The sequence below is a fragment of the Myotis lucifugus genome, unplaced genomic scaffold (assembly GCF_000147115.1).
Source record: "Myotis lucifugus unplaced genomic scaffold, Myoluc2.0 scaffold_294, whole genome shotgun sequence".
NCBI classification, from domain to species: Eukaryota; Metazoa; Chordata; class Mammalia; order Chiroptera; family Vespertilionidae; genus Myotis; species Myotis lucifugus.
This window is the reverse complement of record NW_005871342.1, coordinates 1,401,346-1,424,146: the sequence shown is the minus strand read 5'-3', so window position 1 is coordinate 1,424,146 and position 22,801 is coordinate 1,401,346. Positions and strand designations below refer to the sequence as shown.

The 22,801-nt window shown below is 42.6% G+C and overlaps 1 protein-coding gene across 1 annotated transcript in view; it reads right to left on the bottom strand.

Moving 5' to 3' along the window:
- The window catches only part of NIPAL2 (NIPA like domain containing 2), a gene marked incomplete at its 3' end in the record, with an annotated part of 53,545 nt that extends 30,891 nt beyond the window's left edge, over nt 1–22,654 (bottom strand). Inside the window, exons 1-3 of the mRNA XM_023763613.1 lie at nt 22,473–22,654; nt 7,443–7,511; nt 4,303–4,456 (exon numbers count right to left, since the gene is read on the bottom strand). Of these exons, the coding sequence (XP_023619381.1) occupies nt 4,303–4,390 (88 nt within the window). The remainder of the gene's footprint in view (nt 1–4,302; nt 4,457–7,442; nt 7,512–22,472) is intronic.
- Nucleotides 22,655–22,801: the final 147 nt, after the last annotated feature.

Below are 22,801 nucleotides of genomic sequence, written 5' to 3'. Positions count from 1 at the left end.
GAGTCCAAGGGTAATTACTGCTTAATGGCCCAACAGAGGAGCCGGGAAGATCCGACTTCTAGCTCCCTGAAAGTTAACCACTGCGTGGGTAAGAACGAAAAGCTTTTCTCGAACTGGTTCATCCACTTTAGAAAATGTAACCATTGGCCACCTTTGGGGATTGGGAGCTTCGTTTCTATGTGAGGAGGAGGCACAGCAGTGAGAGCCAGTGCTGTCGCCGAGGCAGACACCGTACTTACTGCTCAGCTAGTTCTGTTCTCAGGGTCCTCCTGTGACCACGTCTCAGGTAAGCACTCTTTTTCTTTTTTTTAAAACAATTATCTTTATTGTTGAAAGTATTACAGATCATCCCCTTCTTCACCCCCCATTAACCTCCTCCACACAAGCACCCCCCCACCAGGCCTTCACCACACTACTGTCTGTGCCCGTGGATTATACATAGATGCATGTAAATCCTTTGGTTAATCTCTCCCCACCCACCCTCCCCCGCCTTCCCTCTGAGGTTTCACAGTCTGTTCCATGCTTCTATGTCTGTGGATCTATTTTGTTCATCAGTTTATTTTGTTCATCAGATTCCACATATGAGCGAGATCACGTGATACTTGTCTTTCTTTGGGGTGAGCACTCTTTTTACTCCCATTTTACAGATTAGAAATCAAGGCATGAACCGGTTTAAGCACCTTGCCCAAGGTCACAGAGCTTTCCAGGGGCAGGACTGAGATTTGAGCCTCAGTGTGGCCCGAGAGCTTGTGCTCCTGACCATTCTACTGCCCTGACTTATTGGGGAAGCATCCAGCCGAAGCGCTAGATGAAAGTGAAAAAACTACCCATTAAGCTTTCTTAATTATGGAAAATCAAACACAAGTCTAAAAGTTAAGCCTTTCCGCAGAACACACGTTGGGACCTATTCTTCACTGACAAAGGCCTTTAGTGAGAAAAGTAGGGTAAAAGCACAAGGTGGCACAAGGATACCAGGGCTCCGACTCTCTCTCTCTCAAAAAGCAGGACCCAGGCCTGGCCACTCCGATCTGCCTACTCACCAGGACTGTTTCCCGTCATCCAACCCCACTGCCCGCTCGGCCCTTCGTCTATCCCGGCTCGTCCCGATGCGGGGACTGCTGGGACCATTGCCTTCAGAAGTCCCCGAGGGTCCTCCGCAGAAGTGTTGTTTGTAGAGACGCTTCGTAGAAAAGCATCTTGTGATTGTCAGGTTTGGGAAACCTGGCCCTTTGCCTCTGCCTTTGAAAGACTGACCCTGCGCCTGGACCACCCCAGGCCCCGGAACCCCACACGGACGACACCTGCGTAACTGGAAGCCTAGTATTTCAGAAACGTGCTTGATTGGGGAATTCTTTGTCCCTTAGAACACCCTCGAAAGCACCGGCAAAAGTCTCCTTGTGAAACGCTGTCTCAGGGTGAGCATGTCAGTGGGGACCAGCAGGACCAGACAGAGGGCCAGAAAGGACAGAAATGAAGATGGTTTGAGGCGGGAACGTGGAGAGAGTGCGAATGGAAATATCCATAATGCTGACCATAGTGCTTCTTCCATACTAGTCCTAATTAAAAACAAAACAAAAAAACACCCCAAAACCCTGCTCGATTGCAGTGTACAGAGGGAGCAGGAGCTCTGATGACTAAGACAGACCCATGTGTGGTGAGACTGCACATGGGGTCAAGGAGCACAGAGGGCTGGAAGGAGCAGACCGGCCGGAGGAAGAGGGCAGAAGGTACCCTTCGCTTGGACTTCAGAGCTAAACTGTCTACAGTGTCCTAGATTCTAATTTTTTTTTAAAAATTTATAAAGCAGCGGAAGAAAAAGAGGCCAGAACAGAAGATGCAACCTCCAAGCAACATTGCAACAGACACTATCCTTTTTTCTTAACTCAAAGGGAGATTTGATTTCTCTGTTGAGGCTCCCAAGGAATAATAAGAGGGAAAAGTTCAAGCAAAGAAGTGTGGACACTCCTGTGCCTTATCTGTAAACACAGCCATAAGAAACGTCTGCGTGAAAAATACTTTCCCCTTCGCTTCAAATTCTCTCGAGTTTCCATAATCTTTATAAAGAATCTCAGGGTGGTCGGGGTTGTTCTGGGGAAAATTCTCCATCACAGTAGTCCCTATCCCACGCATGACACTTCATCATAACCTAAATTCAGCTCAGGAGTGCTGTGGGGATATTACTTCTGAGAATATATTATTATTTGCAAAGATTGTAAAGCAGAAAATGATTTGTGTTTGTGGCCATCATTTACTTCTTTGAATCGTTTTCAATGGGCAGAGAGGGAAGTTGCTAAAAATGCTCTAAATGTGAACCATTAATTGGGGCTAAGATCACACACACAAAATGGTGAGAAGCGCCGAAGCCGGTTTGGCTCAGTGGATAGAGCGTCGGCCTGCGGACTGAGGGGTCCCGGGTTCGATTCCGGTCAAGGGCATGTACCTGGGTTGCGGGCACATCCCCAGTGGGAGATGTGCAGGAGGCGGCTGGTCGATGTTTCTCTCTCATCGATGTTTCTAACTCTCTATCTCTCTCCCTTCCTCTCTGTAAAAAATCAATAAAATATATTTTTAAAAAAATGGTGAGAAGCATTAAGCAAAGCCCATCGGTCAAGGCGGTGGACTCAGAGTTTGAGGTGGGCAGGCTGGCCCCACAGGGGACTTGGGGAGGCCAGGGCAGTGAGGGAAAGGCGGGACCCCTTACGCTTCCTGTGGTTAATGAGAGCAAGTCATGCCACAATGAGCAGTTTCACGGCAGCTTCACTGAAGATCTGCAATGAGGGCCCTACATTTCCGGCAACTTCTAAATTTCCACCTCACAGGAGGCCTGGCTATATTTCATTCCTGGGAAGTCTCGGGTCTATACAATAAAATCAGCCATATCCCTCTTGCTTTCAGCTGGTTAGAGTAGTTCTCTTTTATTTTGTTCCCGGAAAAATGATTTCCCAGGACTGGGTATCTGGCGATCAATGGAGAATTTCAGTACAATCTGGTGCCCTCAGCCCGGTCCCCAGTAACTATTATGCCTGGACACCTTTTTCCTTTAGCTATTTCATGGAAATTGAGGATAAAGCAGAAAAAGAAACAAAACTAAAGATCGGCTCTAAATATACAGTCATTATGAAGAATAATATAACATTTTCAGAACAATTGGGGAATTGGGGGCCTGAAGTCTCATGTTGACAATATAACTAGATCTTTTATGTTATTTCTCAGATTTTGAAAATAAAATCTAGGACGTCCGTGTACATGGTATGTATACTAAATAGAAGATAAGACATACCCAAATTGCTCCCTTTATCAGGATGTTAAAAATGATAAAGAATTACATCAATTGTGAGCCTATTCAGAGTAGTAACAGCATGGCGATTTTAACGGAACAACTTCTAGAAATTAAAAAAGTGGTCTTTGCTAAGTGTTCTATCATCATAGATCATAAATGTATTTAAATATTTTGAATGATTAAGAAGGGGAAACTGCTTGATAAACAAAATGAAAATCTCTATGAATACACATTATTTCAGTTCAAACGATGCATTCTTTAAGACTATTTTATACTTCCTAGGAGAAATACTAAAACTGGGATATGTAAGCACATGGTATGCTTGATCTAGTTGTTACCAGACAATAACCAGCCTCTTGTTTCTATTTCAATGGTTTCCACATTCACAGAAATTTAGAAACATGCTGTTTCCATAGCAGTAAATAGAGAGCAAAAATAAAAAGATCTTATTGATTTAACGAGGTTTAGAGAATTTGTTCTCCTTTTTCAGCAGTGATTTTTGCTCCTTTTTTAGTCTTTTAGCAACATCTCACATTCCCTTTTCTAAATGTACTTAGTAAATCATATAAATTTTAAAAGAAACAAATATTTAATTTTTAATGTAAAAGGGATGCTAACCTATGGAGTTGAGATCAGGCACCAATGAATCTAAGTACATGCAATGTCAGTTTAACATATGAATAAAATATAAATTGTATTACAAGATGCTTTGAGCTGATTCGTTAATAATTAACAAGAACAGCATAACATTTGCTGTTACTGTGAATTTATTAAGACGCAGGCTGGGAATTGGGCTTTTATGCACAGTGGTCAAGCTACCAAATGCAAGTTTACTCATGGTTCATGTGGCAGCATGACAGTGAATAACTGAAATGAGTAGTATATTGTGTGAAGTTAACGTGCTAAGAAGACAGGAATAAACCTTTTTTCTTTCTGCGTGTGTTTTTTTAAGTTGTATGTTTTTCATCAACTTTCTGATCTCTTAAAATTTCCATTTGTCAAAACATAGGAAATTGGCTCACCTGTAACAGACATACAGCCTAACGGAGCGATGAGAGTGATGGGGGCAAATCCGTAGGCCGCGAAGTTCCCTGTCTCTCCGAGGGCCATCAGGAGAGCCCCGCCCCACCACAGCAAGCTCCTGAAGAATGGCCTTGCGTGCTCTTGGTGTGCCAACTGAAGGTGAGAATATTTCTAGAAGTAAATCAGAATGTAAATAAGAAGATATTTAAAACTTGTTTTAAAAATGTTGGCCCTTGCCGAAACCGGTTTGGCTCAGTGGATAGAGCGTCGGCCTGCGGACTGAAAGGTCCCAGGTTCGATTCCGGTCAAGGGCATGTACCTGGGTTGCGGGCACATCCCCAGTAGGAGATGTGCAGGAGGCAGCTGGTCGATGTTTCTCTCTCATCGATGTTTCTAACTATCTCTCTCCCTTCCTCTCTGTAAAAAAAAATCAATAAAATATATTAAAAAAAAATGTTGGCCCTATAAATTTGCATCGTGGCTTTAACATTTATTGGCCAGATCATTGTAGAGCAATGATTATGTTTCTGTGTTTGTGTCAAGCATATGAGCAGCAGAAGTGATTCACACTGACTTAGCATTTTATAGTTCCCAGGGCCTTCTCACATATGAATGTTGCTTCATTCCCATAACAACTCTGTAAAATAAGTATCAATACTATCAAAAGTTGAGGTGTATGGGAAGGAGTTAAGTGACTTTTTGGTCCTCGACCAAAACACTTATTTTATTATTTTTTTGTTCTCATTAAACTTAGTTTTAATGGGTCTCAAAATTCTGTGACAGATTTTTGGTCAAGCTAGTTTTTCCCATTAAAAAATACTGATTTTAAAAACAATTTAAAAATTGCCACACATACAAAAAAATCCAAATGGCCCATAACACATCCTCCTTTCCTTCTGAAGGTTTTACAAGGCATGAATCGTTCACCAGTCTTTTACTATTAAACCTAAACGGCCAATGGAGACAAACAGTTCCGAGACGGTCTGATTAAGAAGTGGGGTGGCAGGTATGGGGATGACATGCATTTAGCTTCTGAGCTTTCTGGGCAGACTTGGTGGCTTTGCCAGCTCCAGCTGCCTTCTTGTCCACTGCTTTGATGACACCCACAGCAACTGTCTGTCTCATGTCACGAACAGCAAAATGGCCCAAATGAGGATAGTTGGAGAAGCTCTCCACACACACAGGCTTGCCAGGAGCCATACTGACGATGGCAGCGTCACCAAATTTCAAAAACTTAGGGCTGTCTCCCAGCTTTTCCCCAGAATGACAATCAATCTTCTCCTTCAGCTCAGAAAATGTGCAAGCAATGTGAGCTGTGTGACCATCCAGCACCGGTGCATGGCCAGCACTGATCTGGCCGGGATGGTTCAGGATCATCACCTGAGCTGTGAAGCCAGCTGCTTCCACTGGTGGGTCATCTCTGTGCCACCAGCCACAGTGCCATCTTTGACAGACACCTTCTTGACACTGAAGCCCTCACTGTCTTCAGGAAGAGCTTCACTCAAAGCTTCATGGTGCATCGCAACAGACTTTGCTCCAGTTGTAACACTGCCTGGACCACAGGTGGCCATGATGCTGGATTTGAGACCACCAGTCTCCACTTGGCCCCTGGGGACAGTACCAATACCACCAATTTTGTAGACATCCTGCAGGGGCAGACTCCAGGGCTTGTCAGTTGGGCCAGTTGGTGACAGGATCCAATCCAGAGCTTCACGCAGCGTGGTTCCACCCTCATTGCCAGCTTTACGGGTGACCTTCCATCCCTTGAATCAAGGCATGTTATGTTAGCACTTGGCTCCAGCATGTTGTCACCATTCCGACCAGAAATTGGCACAAATGCTACACGTCAGGGTTGTAGCCAATTTTCTTAATGTAGGTGCTGACTTCTTTAATAATTTTCTCATATCTCTTCTGGCTACAGGGCGGCTTAGTGGAATCCATTTTGTTAACATCAACAATTAGTTGGTTCACACCCAAGAGAGTATGCTCAGAGGTCTGCCCATTCTTGGAGATGCCTGCTTCAAATTCACCTACACCAGGGGCAACAGTCAGGACAGTACAGTTAGCCTTAGATGTGCCTGTAGTCATGTTTTTGATGAAGTCACTGTGTGCCATAATACATACTATTCTCGAATTTCCACAGAGAGATATCCGTAGCGATACCATGTTCATGTTTCAGCTTTCAGCTTCTCCAAGACCCAGGCATACTTGAAGGAGCCCTTCCCCATCTCAACAGCCTCCTTCTCAAATTTTTGATGGTTCTTCTGTCAGTCCCATCACACCTGATCAGATGGCCAGTGGTGGTAGACTTGCTGCAATCTACATGTCCAATGACCATGATGTTGATATGAGTCTTTTCCTTTCCCATTTTGGTTTTGATTTAGTGGTGGTTTTCACGACACCTGTGTTCTGGTGGTAAATCCTTTGCTCCAAAACACTTATTTCAGAATATCGAAAAGTCCAGATGCCAAAATAAACATAATTGAAATGAAGTTAATAAGTTACTAAAGAAAAACCTTTTGAAAAGAGATTCAAATTTATGAGTCAAAGTAGCTATCGCAATGAATACACCATGGTAGAATGCTTTGGGAGCAGAGGGTTAGGTTGGGAGAGTCTTACTTATATCTGGCTTGAGTATTTCTTTGTATTTTAAACATATAAATTCCTGAAAAACTGGCCATTGAATAAAGCCCTATTTCCTTATTGATTTTATGATAACTGAACTTCCTTATTACAAAGTATGTACAATTCTACATTACTTAAAAAATTTTTAAAGAAAACAATAAAAGTACTAGAAGAAAACATGGAACATTAAAGAAAATCTTAGCTTATGCCAAGACTATGAGTATCTTTCTAAGTGGGGTACAAACTCATAAACCACCTACACACCTTGCCTACGGTATACAATACTATCAAGAGGACCACAAAAGCATTTATTTAATTTATTTTAAAATCAGAAGAAGAGAAAACATGACTGTAATCCAGTTGGATTATATTTCTCTTTATATTGGCGAGGTCATAAAATATAATTTTTATATTTTTCATGGAGGAAAAGCCCAAGAAGGCAAAAGTGTCCATGGCCCATTAAAATCGTCATGTGCTAGGAAAATTCAGAATTAGAAAAGTAAGCTCTTCTTACCTGAATATTTAGGGAAATGCTGATTACCAAGTTTCCTAAAACAGCCAGCAAAACTCCAAAAAGGTGAAACTGAAAAAGAAAATGTTTTATTTAAATGGTGCGCTAAATAGCACTTGTACAATATTTACTAAAAAACAAACAAACACCCCAAACAGCAAAAAATTTTAGGTTGATACATTCATTCATTTGTTCATTCAGCAAATATTTATTTGGCATCCATATGGGAGGGTTGTTTGAAACATGAATAATAACTTTATTAGGATTAGTAGCCCATCTTTACTTTCTCAGACTCTAAACAGTGAGCATCCCTTAGTCCTTCTATATTGTCATGTGTATCATCAGGCTCTATAAATAGATGGCGAACTCTGAGGAAAGAGAACCATGTCTTAGGCTTTTATTGGGTCTTTGATATCATCTACTCTACAAAATTAGGGGCTTGAACAAAACTTGCTTGGACATATGTATAGTGGTTTAAAACAAGAACTATATAGGTTAAAAAATTATTTCTTTCACATTGCCCAAGATGTTTACTATAGATAGTGCATCTATTATTTGATGACTTCAAAAGATGCATTAGCAGCTCCTCTCTAAATACAAAGGTAGAATATATTCTAGCATGATAAATTAGCAATGATTTAAGGGATTTTCCCCTCCTCTTCTTCTATAGTGCATAACTTCCAGCTCGCTTCAAATTCCAAGGAGTTATTTGAATTTCAAATGAACGTTACAACCACAAGGAACCCTTTTCAGAATGCAAAATGTCTTTGAAGTGTTAGAAGTTTATATGAGCCGAAGTGAAATTCCGTATTAAAAAAAAATGAAGCAAAAAAGTTAAAAACCCATTGAATAGTTGATATACAATATCCCTAGTCTTTAATCAGTTAAGAATTTTCTTTTCCTAATAAAGGCAGTTGGCAATAATTTTGATGGCTATTCCCCATGGGGAACAATTGTATCATAAGACAATGTGCTATTTCCATGCTTTTGATTTCCAGTTAAATGCATTTGGCAGCAATCAAGAAAATAAAGACTCAGATGAAGTTTAGGATTGAATGAAAAATTATGAAAATCTCCCATAATTATAAAAGTAAGATGATAAATGGAAATAATTTCAAAATTCCTTAAACAATTCACTGAGTAGTTTAAATGCCACCAGGGCAAGTGTTTAGAAATTGGTAGCAGCATTTGGCAATGATTTCTTGGATATGACACCAAAAGCACGGCAACAAAAGAAAAAAAACAGATAAATTGGATTTCGTCAAGATTAAAATCTTTTATGCCTCAAAGGACACTCTTAACAGAATAAAGAGGCAACCCACCTATGTGAGAAAATATTGACAACTCATATATCTGATAAATATTGATATCCAGAATATATAAAGAACTCCTATAACTTAACAACAAAATAAACACTCCAATTTAAAAATGGGCAAAGGAATTGAGCAGGTATTTTTCCTAAGACAATATACAAATGGCCCACAGGCACATAAAGAGATGCTCAACAATGCTAATCAGAGAAATGCTCATCAAAACCACGATGAGCTATCACTTCACACCCATTAGGATGTCTAACAAAAAAAAGGAAAATAACAAGTGTTGGGAAGGGTGTGGAGAAATTGGAACCCTGTGCTTTGCTGCTGGGGATGTAAAATGATACAGCTGCTGACCTCACACCATGTACAAAAATTAACTCAAAATTAACTAAAAAATTAACTCAAAAGACCTAAATGTAAGAGCCCAAACTACAAAAATCTCAGGAGAAAACATAGGAGTAAATCTTCATGACTTTGGACCTGGCCATGGAGTCTTACTGGTAAAACATCAGAAATATAAGCAACAAACGAGAAAATATTTGGACCTCATCAATATTGAAGACTATTTGATTTCAAAAACCACTATCAAGAAAGTGAAAAGACAACCCATAAAATAGTAGAAAATATTTGTAAATCATATATCTAATAAGGGACTCGCATCTAGAACATATAAAGAACTTACAACTCAATACTAAAAAGACAACCCAAACAAAAGTGAGCAAAGGGTCTGAATAAACATTTTTCTGAAGAAGACAAATGCCTAATAAGCACATGAAAAGATGTTCAAGATCATCAGCTATCAGAGAATGCAAATCAAAACCACGGTGATATACCGGCTTGTCACTGGGTAAGATGGCTAACATAAAAAGCCAGATAATAACTAGTGTTCGCGAGAACGTAGATAAATCAGAACCCCCTCACACTGCTGATGGAAACATAAAATGTAAAAGCACTCTGGAAACAGTCTGGCAGTTCCTCAAAAAGTTAAGTTTCCATTTGACTCAGCAATTCCACTCCCAGGTACATATCCCAGAGAAATGAAAACATATGTCCACACAAAAACCTGTACAACAAGCATTCATAGCGGCATTATTCATAATAGCCCAAAGTGGAAATGACTCAAGCGTCCATCACCTAATGAGCAAGCAAAATGTAGTGCATTCATACAATGAATATCATTCAGCAACAGAAAGGAAGGAAGCACGGATGTATGCTACGACCTAGGTAAGCCTTGAGAAGCTTATGCCAAGTGAAGAAAAGTCTAGTCGAAAAGAGCACATAGCCTATGATTCCATTTGTCTGAAAGGCCCAGAACAGGCACATCTACAGAGACAGAAAACAGATTTGTGGCTGCCTAGGGTTGGGAAGGATGGGAGGCGTGGGGTTTAAGCTAAAGGGTGGAGGGTTTCTTTCTGAGGTGATGAAAATGTTCTAAAATGACCTTGCTGACGGCTGCACAGCTCTGCGAATATACAAAAACCAGTGAATTGTACACTTTAAACGAGGAATTGTAGGGGATGTGAATTATATTTTAAGAAAGTTGTTATAAAAAATAATTTTGAAAACACAAAACATTTACAGCTTTGTTTTTTGCCCTGAGAACTAAAATGCTACAAATGTACTAGTAGCTATCTGTATTTCAGTCTCTTCCTGGCTGCAGTGTGGAGGATGGACTGGCAGGGAGCAAGAACAGGGAGCAGGAAGGCCAATTCCAGGAAGGAGGAGACTACTTCCGGAGTTCAGAGAAGAAGTAGGTAAGGGCAGTGAAGAGAGTTCATTACACCAGGGCCATGAAGTAACAATATTCACATTCATAGCAGGACAACCTGAAATACGCAATGCTTTTCAGATGACTGAATGGGTTGGACTATCCTTACCACTAATCTCCTTGCCCTTGTATGTAATTAAGTTGTCTGCAACACTAACCCAAGCTGAGTTAAAACTAAAATCCCATATGTGAAAAAGAAGAAAAAATTTCAGTCAGGAACAGATTTAAAATAAATAAATATAAATATATTGATTTCAGAGAGGAAGAGGGAGAGAGATAAAAAAACATCAACTGATGAGAGAGAATCATTGACTGGCTGCCTGCTGCAGGCCCCCAATGGGGACTGAGCCCGCAGCCCAAGCATGTGCCCTGACTAGGAATCGAACCATGACCTCCTGATCTCCTGGTTCATAGGCCAACTGCTCAACCACTGAGCAACACCGGCCAGGCAAACAGATTTTTAATTTATCTTGCTTATTGTATGCTGCAAGGTTGTTGCCTTTCATTTTTAATTATTTACTTATGTAAAGTAATTCATCTGTTCATCCATCTATCCATCCACCCACCCACCCATCCATCTAGTCAAGGAATAGTTATTGAGTACCTACTACAACTATGAGTTCCAACTATGGGGATACAGCAGAGAACAAGTTTGACAGACGCTGCTCTCAAGTAGTTTGCTTTTCTTGGAGACAGATCAGCAACAAATGAACAAGAACATACATCTAGTAAAAACTGGAAGACGAGCATACAGTAATGTCATAGAGGGTGCGAGGTGGGTGGCCCAAGTAGGCCTCTGTGAAGACAGCATGTATAGCTCAGATAGGAGCACCAGGAAGAAGCCGCTACGGGAAGAGGAGGGGAGAGCATTCCCAGCACAGGGAACAGCTAGCTCACTGCTTTGCCTGCAGACTCTGGAGTTCGTGCCATAAAACATTCCTCTGGAGATATTCAGGAGGCTGGAATCTAGCCCTTTCTTTTGAGATGCTCAACGCAGCATCCATCTATGAATTCCTATGATGGTGCCCGTGTGAAATAGTTTTCAATCCTTTTCATAGATGCAAGATTTTAATACTTCTGACAGTTGTGTCTTTCCACTTTGCAGTCAAGCGCTAAGGCATTTTCTCCTTGATGTTGTCCTCTTTCTGTTGTTGTTTTTGTTGGTTGTTTTGTTTGTTGTTTTTTCATTGTCCTTCTTGTGGTTGGCTCCTTTATTTTATTTTTACTTAATTTATTGGGGTGACATTAGTGAATAAAATTGTGTCGGTTTTAGGTGTACCACTCTATAATACATCATCTGTATGTTGTATTATGTGTCCATCACCCCAAGTCAAGTCTCCTTCCATCACCATTTATTCCCCCTATTTTCACCCTCTTCAACTTCCTTTCCCTTTGGTAATCACAATACTGTTGTCTGTGCCTATGAGTTAAACACACATATACCCCCACACACAAACCCATAAACACAGACAACAGCATGGTTATTGCCTTTCTCTCCTGAGACTGTCTCATGACACTGAATCCAAATCTGGTGATTTAAAGCCAGCAAAGAAGGCCAGGGTTACATAACACAGCATATTGATGCTATTGTTCCATGCCATTTTTTAATAAACCTTAAAACCTAGGTAAAAAAAGCCCAACATATTGCTTTCCAATACAATTAAAAACTATTACATTTTTTTCTTTTACTCTGGAACACATTTACTTACATAATTGTACATTCATTATTTTTAAAAACTGAACTCCACTGAGAATAAGCCTTACCGAGCTTTCTAAGAAGCCATTAGGGTTTTGCTCTTGAGAAATTTTGTTTCAGAACAAATTTATGGGAAAAGTAATACATTTAATAACACATCCTTTGGGGGCTTTTCACACTTTGTTAAAAGGAGAGCAGCAATAGTCAAGAAAGGTGAGATATCAGTTAAGGAAGTCTTAAACTTGGTTCTATTACAAAACAAATCAATCCCATATAATGGAAAGGGGATCTTTGTAACAAGGACAGACATTCTGAACACTGTTGTTTACATTCAGATCAATATAAGCTCCCCTCACTTTCACATTTTGTAAGAACATAGTCATCATCATAATTTTAAAAATCTGTAAGCTTTTGTTTCCAAAGAAGCAGATGGCAGGCTGCCTTCTGCAGGGCCAGCCCGGGGTTTGGAAGAGGCTTCCTACCCTAAAGCTGGAAACTTGTGAGCTGGCTTAGTTACCAGTCTTTGCCCACACCTGTCTGGGTTTCTGCAGCACATGTCCCCTTTGAAAGCAATGCCTGCCTTGATCTCTGGCTATATTTTGCCAGATCCATCCCCCTGGAGACTCAACTCTATTGTCCATGTCAGGCCCCAGCTGCAGGGAGAGCTTCTGCCTCAGTACGGGGGAGGGACCATGGCATTGGCACTCACTGATAGACGTCTGCCAGGCTCCCGGGGCCTCCCCACCCACCAGACCAGATCTTTCTGACAGCAAGGCCAGGATCCAGTTCAAGTTGCCTACACCTCTTGGGCATTGTGACTTGGGCTCTGCGTTGCCTCCAAAGGGCCAGTCTTTATAGCCAAGGTGATACCTCCTCTCCCCAAGCCCCCTTTCCTGGCTAAGTTCTCACATCCTACTGATCCAGCAGCCACAACCCAACACACTTCAAGGCCAACCTACATATGACACCCACAGAACTTATGAGTGGCGATTGTGACTTGGGTCTGCATGTGTCTTTCACAAGAATAATAAAATGGTCTACATGTGTGGTCACAGAGAACCACACGTTTCTCTGCTGCTGTGACTCAGGCTGCCATATCCAAAGGTATATGGCAATATTTCCTCCTCTTCTTTGGCTCTCTTATGTACAATTACATAACTGTACTACCATGTCAGTCCTGGAAGCTTACCATAAAGTGTCCATCAGGTCATATAAGAGGGCAGCTTCACGCCAGTCCTTCAATTGTTGTTTTTCAAGTATTTCTAAAGCATTCTTCCCCCCTCCTTCACCCCCTCTCTCTCTCTCTCTCCCACATTATGTAGCTACATTTTGAGGACACAGTCCATGTGTTCTGATTTCTTTGACATCACTTCCCAACACTGCTCTGTGGAGAAGGGCTCTCTGCTTATGATTTGTATCGAGGGGAATGTTGGTTGCATTCAGGCCCTTACTGTCAATGAGCTGATCAAGCTTAACATGGGCTGTGACAAAAGGGAACACAGCGCATCTATCTTCCAAACAGCCCTGGAACAATCAGAACTCTGCAAGTCCAGAGCCTAAAGCAGTGGTTCTCAACCTTCCTAATGCCGCGACCCCTTAATACAGTTCCTCATGTTGTGGTGACCCCCAATTTCATTGTTACAAATTGAACATAATTAAAGCATAGTGATTAATCACAAAAACAATATGTAATTATATATGTGTTTTCCGATGGTCTTAGGCGACCCCTGTGAAAGGGTCGTTCGACCCCCAAAGGGGTCGCGACCCACAGGTTGAGAACCGCTGGCCTAAAGTAATAAAGAACCCCCCAGAATTCACAGGGTTCTCCTTGGACTTCAATGAGATATTGGCAACGCTAAATGGCTTCTAGGACTCCATACAGCATTGCCCTCACATACCATCCCTTTTTTCCTAAATCCACTATGTCTTAGGAGATTTCTGCCTACTACAGAGGTGGTTGTTGACGGTGAAAAATTGCTAGTCAGGTAGAAGCAAGACAGGGACTGAGCCAGGGACACTGCCTTTGCCAGCCGAATCCCTTTGACTTTGAGATCAGTAGGAAAGACAGGCCTTTCTAGAAGTTCTTTTATAAGTCACTGCTTAGAGATGATGTTAGCAAAAATGTTTTAGAACTTGATCCTATACGTTGTGAAGGAGATTATGGCTCACGTCTCCTCATAAGGACAAGGAAGGCTAAATACAGAGCTGCATTTCAGGGGTTGCTCCTGTGAGACAGGATACGGAGGGAAGGTCACAGGTGAGTTGGGAGGGGTGTTCACCTTGGAGTTGCCCGAGAAGACATTCATCCATGGGAGGAGGAATGAAACCCACCTGGTGGGCTCTGCATTAGGGCCACGTAGAATCTCTTTCTTTTGGTTACAGGACCTTCTTTCATCCAGCCCTTCCCAAGGGTTCCCGTGTTCTTTGGGGCACCAAGCCCAGTAAGTCTAGGTAAGTCTAGCCGTGGTGACTGGTACAGGAAAGGACATGGACCTAACCTCGTTTAGTCAGACTAAAGCCCAAGTAGGTTCAGAAAGTTGAGCTTTACTTCTGGAAAATGTAGGGTAGCAAGCCTCCTAAACATGGGATCCATAACCCCGAGGAACAAAGGTTGAAGAGGAGAATGAGAAACTGTTAAAGCCTCTGAATCAAGGCTTATGTGAACCCGTATTTCTTCTGGCCTTTTATGTCATCCAAATGGATGAATTTCTTTGACTATTTAAGCCAGTTAATGTTAAATGTTAGGTTTTCTGTGACTTGCAAATGAAGCCTCTTAACTTACAAAGCATTCTTGGTAGGGAAGCCAAGTACAAAGGCCAGAAGAAAGATGGACTCCCACTGCAAGCTACAGAAGGAAGGCCGGTGGTCCAAGTTATGGAAAGAAGAAACAACTTGTGAGGTGCAGAGTAGGTGATTCAAGACACCAGTGTGTCTGCAGGCAGGCAGGCAGGCAGCGGGACGCTCATTTTAGGCAGAGCTCTTTATGGCCTGCCAAGGCCAGGGCGGGTCTCTGAGGAGTCATGCCAGGACAAACACAATCGTCGGTGAGGTGCGGAGTGCATAACTAAACATATGTTAGCCGTGCTGGGAGTGACCAAAGTTCCAGGGACGTGACAAGGTGAGGCGAACGTCTCACAGGTGTGCACATGGTGAGAGTTATGTGGAGGGGCAGTGGAGTGTTAGCTGCCAGTCCCCAGGCAATTACGACACTCTCATGACTCAGGACAGACTGGGTAAAAATGTAAGTCCGTCGGACGGAACACAGGGGCGGTGGGGGCGGGTTATAAAAGGTATAAACTGGCCCTGGCCAGTGTGGCTCAGCGGTAGAGCACTGGCCTGTGCACCAAAGGGTTGTGGCTTCCCTTTCAGTCGACACATACCTACCTGGGTTGCAGGCTCATTCCCTGGCCTAGTCAGAGTGTGTGCAGGAGGCAACCAATTGATGTCTCTCTCTCACATTGATGTTTCTCTCTCTCTCTCTCTCTCTTTCTCCTTCCCTTCCTTTCTCTCCCTAAAAAAGCAATGGAAAAAAATATCCTCAGGTGAGGATTAACAAAAACAAAACAAACAAAAAAGATATAAATTGAATAGAGGAATGTTGGACTTTCAGGAAAAAAAACCCAAGCTAAAATAAATGGCATCAACGTCTTAATACTAACACTGTATGAACCTTCCCAGGCTAGGGGTGCTGGTCGTACTGGTGGGCTGAACTACAGTTGGTGTCTAAAGATGTGATCCCACTACTGCCACCAAAATATCTGTCAGCTGTTCCCATATCCCCAACCCAGGGGCCTGGAAAGTGGTAAAAGGCATGTGGAGAACCCTTGCTTTAGTATTTCAAGACACGTTTTCCAATTAGAAAATTAATTAGGGAAGTGTTCTGGAATGTGAATACATCTGAAGAGTGAAGGGGAGGCAAATATCAAAGGGAGTGAGAAAGGTATGAGGTATAGAGAAAGCAGTGATTTTAGATTCAAGAAAGCAACATCTCATCAAATAACGGATACATTTTCTCTTATGTCCACTTGTAATGAGCTAAGACCCATTACTAATTATTAGAAGTACTACACATTTTATGACATTTCTTATAATCTAGGTGGACTGCAATCTATTACTAGTAGCTAGTGCTTATTGAGTGCTCTGTATGCATAGCACTTTGCTAAGTATTTGACATACATCCTCTTATTTTATTCCTACACCATCTCTATAGGTATGTAGTATTATTATCATTGTAATTTCAGTAGAGAAAGCTACAAGTAGGGGAAATGAAGAAACTTGCTAACACATTCAGTACAAAGACTGAGCTTTTAAAACTGCAGAAGACAAGAAACAAAAAGGATATCTTGGGGGAATGTCATCCTTGCCATGGTAAGCTCTCAAATGCCAATTTGAACCATTGCCAACATTTAAAACAGAAATTATTTAAATAATTCTCATAAGCAAATAAAATAAATACGGCATAGCATTTCCCACACGATCTGGATAAAACATGTGAGCTGAACAGTCACAGCAAGGCTAACATTATTTTTAAACTTTTTAAAATTGTAGAATAGATACAGACAACTGCAAGGAGAATGATATAGAGGAACAAAATGAATTATTAGAAGGCAAACACCCTTATAACACCATCCAGATCAAGAAACAGGAACTGGGCATCCATCCAAGGCCCTCCCTTTTCCCCATCTCATTACATCCTCTCCCTTCCTTAAAGGAACCACTGGCCTGACTTTATGGCCATCACTCCCTTGCTTTTCCTTTTAGTTCTATCACCCAAGTCTGCATCCTGAAATACTGCAATTGAAGGTTGTCTTTTATCTGATTGAACTGTTAGGTCTATTTTATTTTGTTTATTTTTAATATTTTATTTATTTAGTTATTATTTTTAAATTGAATTGGGGTGACATTTGTCAATAACATTATATAGGTTTCAGGGGTACAATTCTATACTACATCATCTGTATGTTGTATTGTGTGTTCACCACCACAAGTCAAGTTTCCTTCCATCGCCATTACTTCTCCTACCTCTTCCTATTCCACTTTCCCTCTGGTAATCACCACACTGTTTTCTGTCTATGAAGTGTTTGTTTGTTGCTTAATCCGTCCCCCTTTATCAGCCAGCTCCCCTACCCACACCCCTCTGACAGCTGTCAGTCTGTTCTCTGTATCTGTGAGTGTGTTCCTATTTTGTTAGTTTATTTGGTTCATTAGATTCCACATATAAGTGAAAATCATATGGTACTTGTCTTTCTCGGACTGGCTTACTTCACTTAGCATAATACGCTCCAGGTATTATAATACTCTCACTCATGCAATCATGAAAGGCAAAATGTCCTCTTTTTTTATGGCCGAGTAGTAGTCCAATTTGTAAATGTACCACAACTTTTTTAACCACTCATTTACTGATGGGCACTTGGGCTGCTTCCAAATCTTGGCTATTGTAAATAATCCGCAATGAACGTAGGGGTGGGTATATCCTTTCAAATTAGCGCTTCAGGTTTCTTCGGATTCCAGAAGTGGAATCACTAAGAGAAACCTCGTGCACTGCTGGTGGGAATGCAGACTGCTGCAGCCACCGTGGAAAGCCTGCTGGTGGGAATGCAGACTGCTGCAGCCACCGTGGAAAGTGGTATGGAGGTACCTCAAAAAATTAGAAATGGGTCGGCTCGGTCTATTTTAATCTACAGGTTCTCTCTCCATTCATTCTCTCCCTTTGTTTTTCTTGTAAACATGATTTATGAGGAAACTGAGTCTTGTAAACCCATGAACTGGCAAAGTTGCCCCTAGCCCGAATTTTTCTGATTGCATCAATGCCAATATTCATACTAGTTCCTATGAACCAAGCCATAAAGAGGATAGCAGGTCGATTTAAATGCAAACACCTGGTCTGCCAAGCCCCACACGCGCATTAAAACTCCATTCCTCTAACAAGAACCACGGGGTTCTCATTATTATTACAAAAGCTCTGACAGAGTTGCTTTGAGGTAATCCGTTTCTTTCTTCCCTCTTCTTGCTGCCTTATACACATATCTCACAGAATATTGGGTAAAGGGGATGTGCACGCGATATACATCAGGAAGGCAAAAAAAGAATCAATATTAAAAGAAAACCAAAAAAGGGATTTTTCTTGGGAAGGGAATGGAGAGGTTCAGCAACCTGTACCTGGTCCTTTGAATATTTGTAAGTTTTGGCACTTTTCTTTCTTTAAGAGACAGTAAGATGCAGCTACCAGCAGACAAGAGATAGATGGAGGGAAAGCAAAATCAATAAAGGGGCGATATGAAACTAACGCCATTTTTTTTTTTAGAACACTGTGAAAAGCCACATTCACTCCCCCCCCCCCCCATTTACTCTCACCACCACATTCTTTTCAAGCCTAGTTTCTAAGCAATGGCCTTCAGGCATGGAATAAAAATAGCTTTGCAGTTAAACCTACTTGCTGTAAGAACTTGAGGCAAGTTATTTAACGCAAGTTTCCTGACATGAGCAGTGAGGATAATGTGTACCTTACGAGGTTGCTGGGAGCTCCAATGAGACAATAGCTATGAAGGGTCACACAGTAAATGCATAACAAATGTCAGTCTCTTTGCTCTGCCTCTTCCCTGCCAAGTTGTATCAGTTTTCCTTGAAATATGTTGACTTTAAAAATTCAAGTCATTGAAAATCAAAAGTTCAAATACAGGACATCAAAAATTCTGCATTTCCATTCACCCTATGCAGTATGAACCTTTTGACAACGTTCTTGTGAGTTTATATATTTAGCAATATGCTATGCATAAACTTAAAGAACCAGTAGCAAAACTCCTTCACATTATTTCCCACATTCTTCTATCTCCTCTAAAACCTTGTTGATTTGGCATTAATTTTTTATTTTAGTTTTAAAAAATATATTTTTATTGATTTCAGAGAGAAAGGGAGAGGGAGAGAGAGAGAGAGACATCAATGATGAGAGAGACACATCGACTGGTTGCCTCCTGCATGCACCCTGACCAGGGCTGGGGATCAAGCCTGCAACCGAGGCATGTGCCCTTGACCAGAATCAAACCCAGGACCCTGCAGTCCGCAGGCTGATGCTCTACCCACTGAGCCAAACCGGCTAGGGCGGTTTGGCATTTGGGGCCTGGAGAACTATTTCAAACCTAGTTTTACAGGTAAAGAAAGTGAAGCTCAGAGTGACTTGCCCAAGAACACTCAGCCAGTCAACAGCGAAGAATAGACAACAGTCTCTAACACTGGTTGCAAATTGCCTACAGGGCCAATAGGTCCAAGGATGAGAGCAAAGATAGAGGCTTACGCGGGAGCACAGCTGTTCTAAACTATCAACTCCAGCTCACAGTTACCACGTGGGAATGAGGGCCAAGTATTACTAGAGCAGTGGTTCTCAACCTTGGCTGCACATTCGAATCACCTGGGAATCTTTGTAAAATCCTGATTTCTGGGCCTCATTCTCCGGAAATTCTGTTTCTTTGTTATGGGGAGGAGCCACAACATTAGTAACAAAGAAACAGAATTTCCGGAGGATGAGGCCCAGAAATCAGGATTTTAAAAAGATTCCCAAGTGATTCTAATGTGCAGCCAACGTTGAGAACCACTGCTCTAGGAAGACTTCAGCAAGGGATTGCCCGAACCTGTGACACCACGCCATTTATTTCAAGTAAAGGGTAGTTACAATAAGATATTTTGAGAAAGTGACCACAATCACATAACTTTTAATACCAAAGTGTATTGATACAATTGTTCTATTCTGCTATGTTACTGTTTATCTCTGACTGTGTTTCGTTTAGAAATTAAACTTTATCACAGGCATGTATGTATAGGAAAAAGCATCGTATATCAAGGATTCGGTACTATCTGTGGTTTGAGGCATTCACTGGGGGTCCTGGGACATAGCCCCACAGGATGGAGGGAGACTACTGTGTGCTGAATATCCTTACAGTGCTTTGTACAAAGCAGGGAGTGCAATAACCATTGTAGAAACATTGTCCTTTTATACTGAAAACTTGTGGCTCAGACATAAATATCTTTGTAGAACTCTACTGCATCCACACTTGTATAGGCAGGCCTTACTTCCCTGGCTTCTCAAAACATCTTCCCCACAACTACTTTTTCCCCTACTACTACTTTCTGCTTGCTTTGAGGTTTCCTCCTTTAAGTACTCAAGTCATCCCCCGAGACAACACTGATTCTAGGAGGCCACTGTTAACTATTCATCTCTTACAGAAAACTGTTTCAGGGGAGTTGGTCTTTTTCTGGGAGTGAGGTTAATTAATCAGATCTGATGGTTATCACTGGAGAGACGCAGAGAGCGGGGCTATCAGTCAACAGACACTGTCCAAATATTTAAGTTGTGATAAAACTGATTAAACGCTGGCTTTCCAGTAACCAAGGCTAATTTTGAGTGTGGGAGTCCTAAAGTTTTATTTCACATTTTGTTTTTCTTCAGCCACCCTCATTTTCAGCCTTCTATTTTTAGTCAGGTCAAAAAAAAAAAAAAAGAAAGAAAGAAAGAAAGAAAAAAAAAAGAAGAAAAATTAAACTCCATTTTACTTTTATTGGCCTGGCCAGCACTAGAGGCATTCAATAAAATGTTGGCCAAATGAATAAAGAAATCAATTTTTACTTTTGCTTACAAACAAATGCAATTACTGAAAGGGTAAAATATGACAGTCTTATAAGACAGTCTAAATTTGCACAATAATGGGATATGGTCTTACCTCAAACTAGCTATAGTTTAAATGTCAGCTGAGTCATTTCAATTAGCATATTTTGGATATAGCCTTTCTAACCTGTATAAATATATCGTCAAAGGCAAGAGTTGCAAACCAAGTCCTTGCATTTATGTCACATGGTCATCTGTAGTCAGGCGTCAGAAAGCCAAGACAGTCTTGAATTCCAGGAAACATTAAATAAAGGAAAACTAATGACGACAGCGGTTTCCACTGTGAAAACAATGGTGTCTCCTGTTTTGGATGATGCCATGGTAGCTCACAGGTACTTAACACTCTAATTTCTTTACTAAAAGAGAAAAAGCCATTCCTAAACTCTTATTGGGAGTGCTTCTCGCATAAGCACTTTATAACACACTCATAACATCTACTAGCGTTAGCATAATATAACATATACTCAAAGAACTTCCCATAGAAAGCCATTTTCTAACTCCTGTGAGAAGAAAGAAGACAGGGAATAGGTTACATACAGTCATCAAGAGGCGCTGGGGCCCCACATTTTTCCTGTTTGAGTATATTTTGTGGTAAGACTTAAAGCAACACTCCCCCCTCTGTGGAAAGCTACGGTGAACATGCTTACTTTGTCTTTACATAAATAATCTTGTGTTAAATTTTTGAAAATGACATTTCAACATTTCAAGAAGCCGACATTCAAAACGCTTTTTACGCATAAAAGGATCCTAGACATTTGCTTATTGGTTAAAAAACCCTGCTTTAGACCAGCAGCAACAAATACTTTGTGACTATATTGTTGTAAAATAAAAGGGCCCACGGATTTGTCAAAGAACCGGAACAAAGTAACACGGAAGCCTGCCATCCACCCTCTCCGATCACTGGTCCCCACTAGAAAGAGGATAAACGCAGCCAGAGCAGGGCCCGCGGAGCCCTTTTCCTGACCTTAAACCAAGCCCCAAGGTAAAGGGCAGCTCCAAGCCCCTTGGCTGTTGTTAAATGTTTATCTGCAGCGTAAACGGGTGTTGTTCGGGCTGGCAGTGCTCCTAAAGGGCCGGTCAGAAAGAAGGGGGGAGCCAGGGAAGTGCCCCCCAGAGCACGGTGCTGCGCGCGGACACGGGGAGCGGCAGAGGCTCTGGGAACGCACACGCGGGGCGCGCAGCGGGCACCTGCGCGGGGGCCCCCATGCGTCCCCTGCTTCTGAGAAAGGGCTGTGCCTGTCGTTAACTGTGACACGATCCTGGGGGATACGGGTGGAGGAGGATTCACCCCGCACCCCAAGAATCCTTCCGGGAGGAGCGGCGGGCTGTTCTGGACCCAGCGGCCCAGGAATGACGTGCGCAGGTCAGAGCCGCGGATGTGCGCGCCCCCCTGCCGCCCACTGGGGGTGACTGGTGCCCGGGGGTGGAAGCCGGGGGTCCCCCGCCCCCGCCCGCTCTCCCACTCGAGGGCAGTGACGTCAGCGTGTGCAAACATCGGGTCGGCGGGTCCACGTGGACCGCGGGCTGAGAGCTGGCGGGAGGGCGCCGAGGAGGGGCCCGCGCGGGTGCGCACCGGGCGGCGGCCCGCGGCCCTTACCTGGTTCCTGCGGTACCAGGAGCCCGACAGGGAGCCGTTGCCGGCGCCCAGCGCCCCGTACGTGAAGTTCCGGGACAGCTCGTCCAGGGCGGCGCCCTCGGGGGCCTGCCATCGGGGTCGCGCTCCGGCGCGGGGCTCCCGCCTCCCGGGGCTGCTCCGCGAGGCTCGAGCAGGAGGCGCGCCCCGCCCGAAGGCCGCTCCCGGGCCCGCGCTGCCTCCGCTTCCTGCCGCCCGGCCGGGGCGGGGTGCTCCCGGCCACTTGGGCTCCCCGGCCCCGCCTGCCGAGGAGGCTCTAACGTTTCGGTCTCTTGACAAAAACATTAGAATCG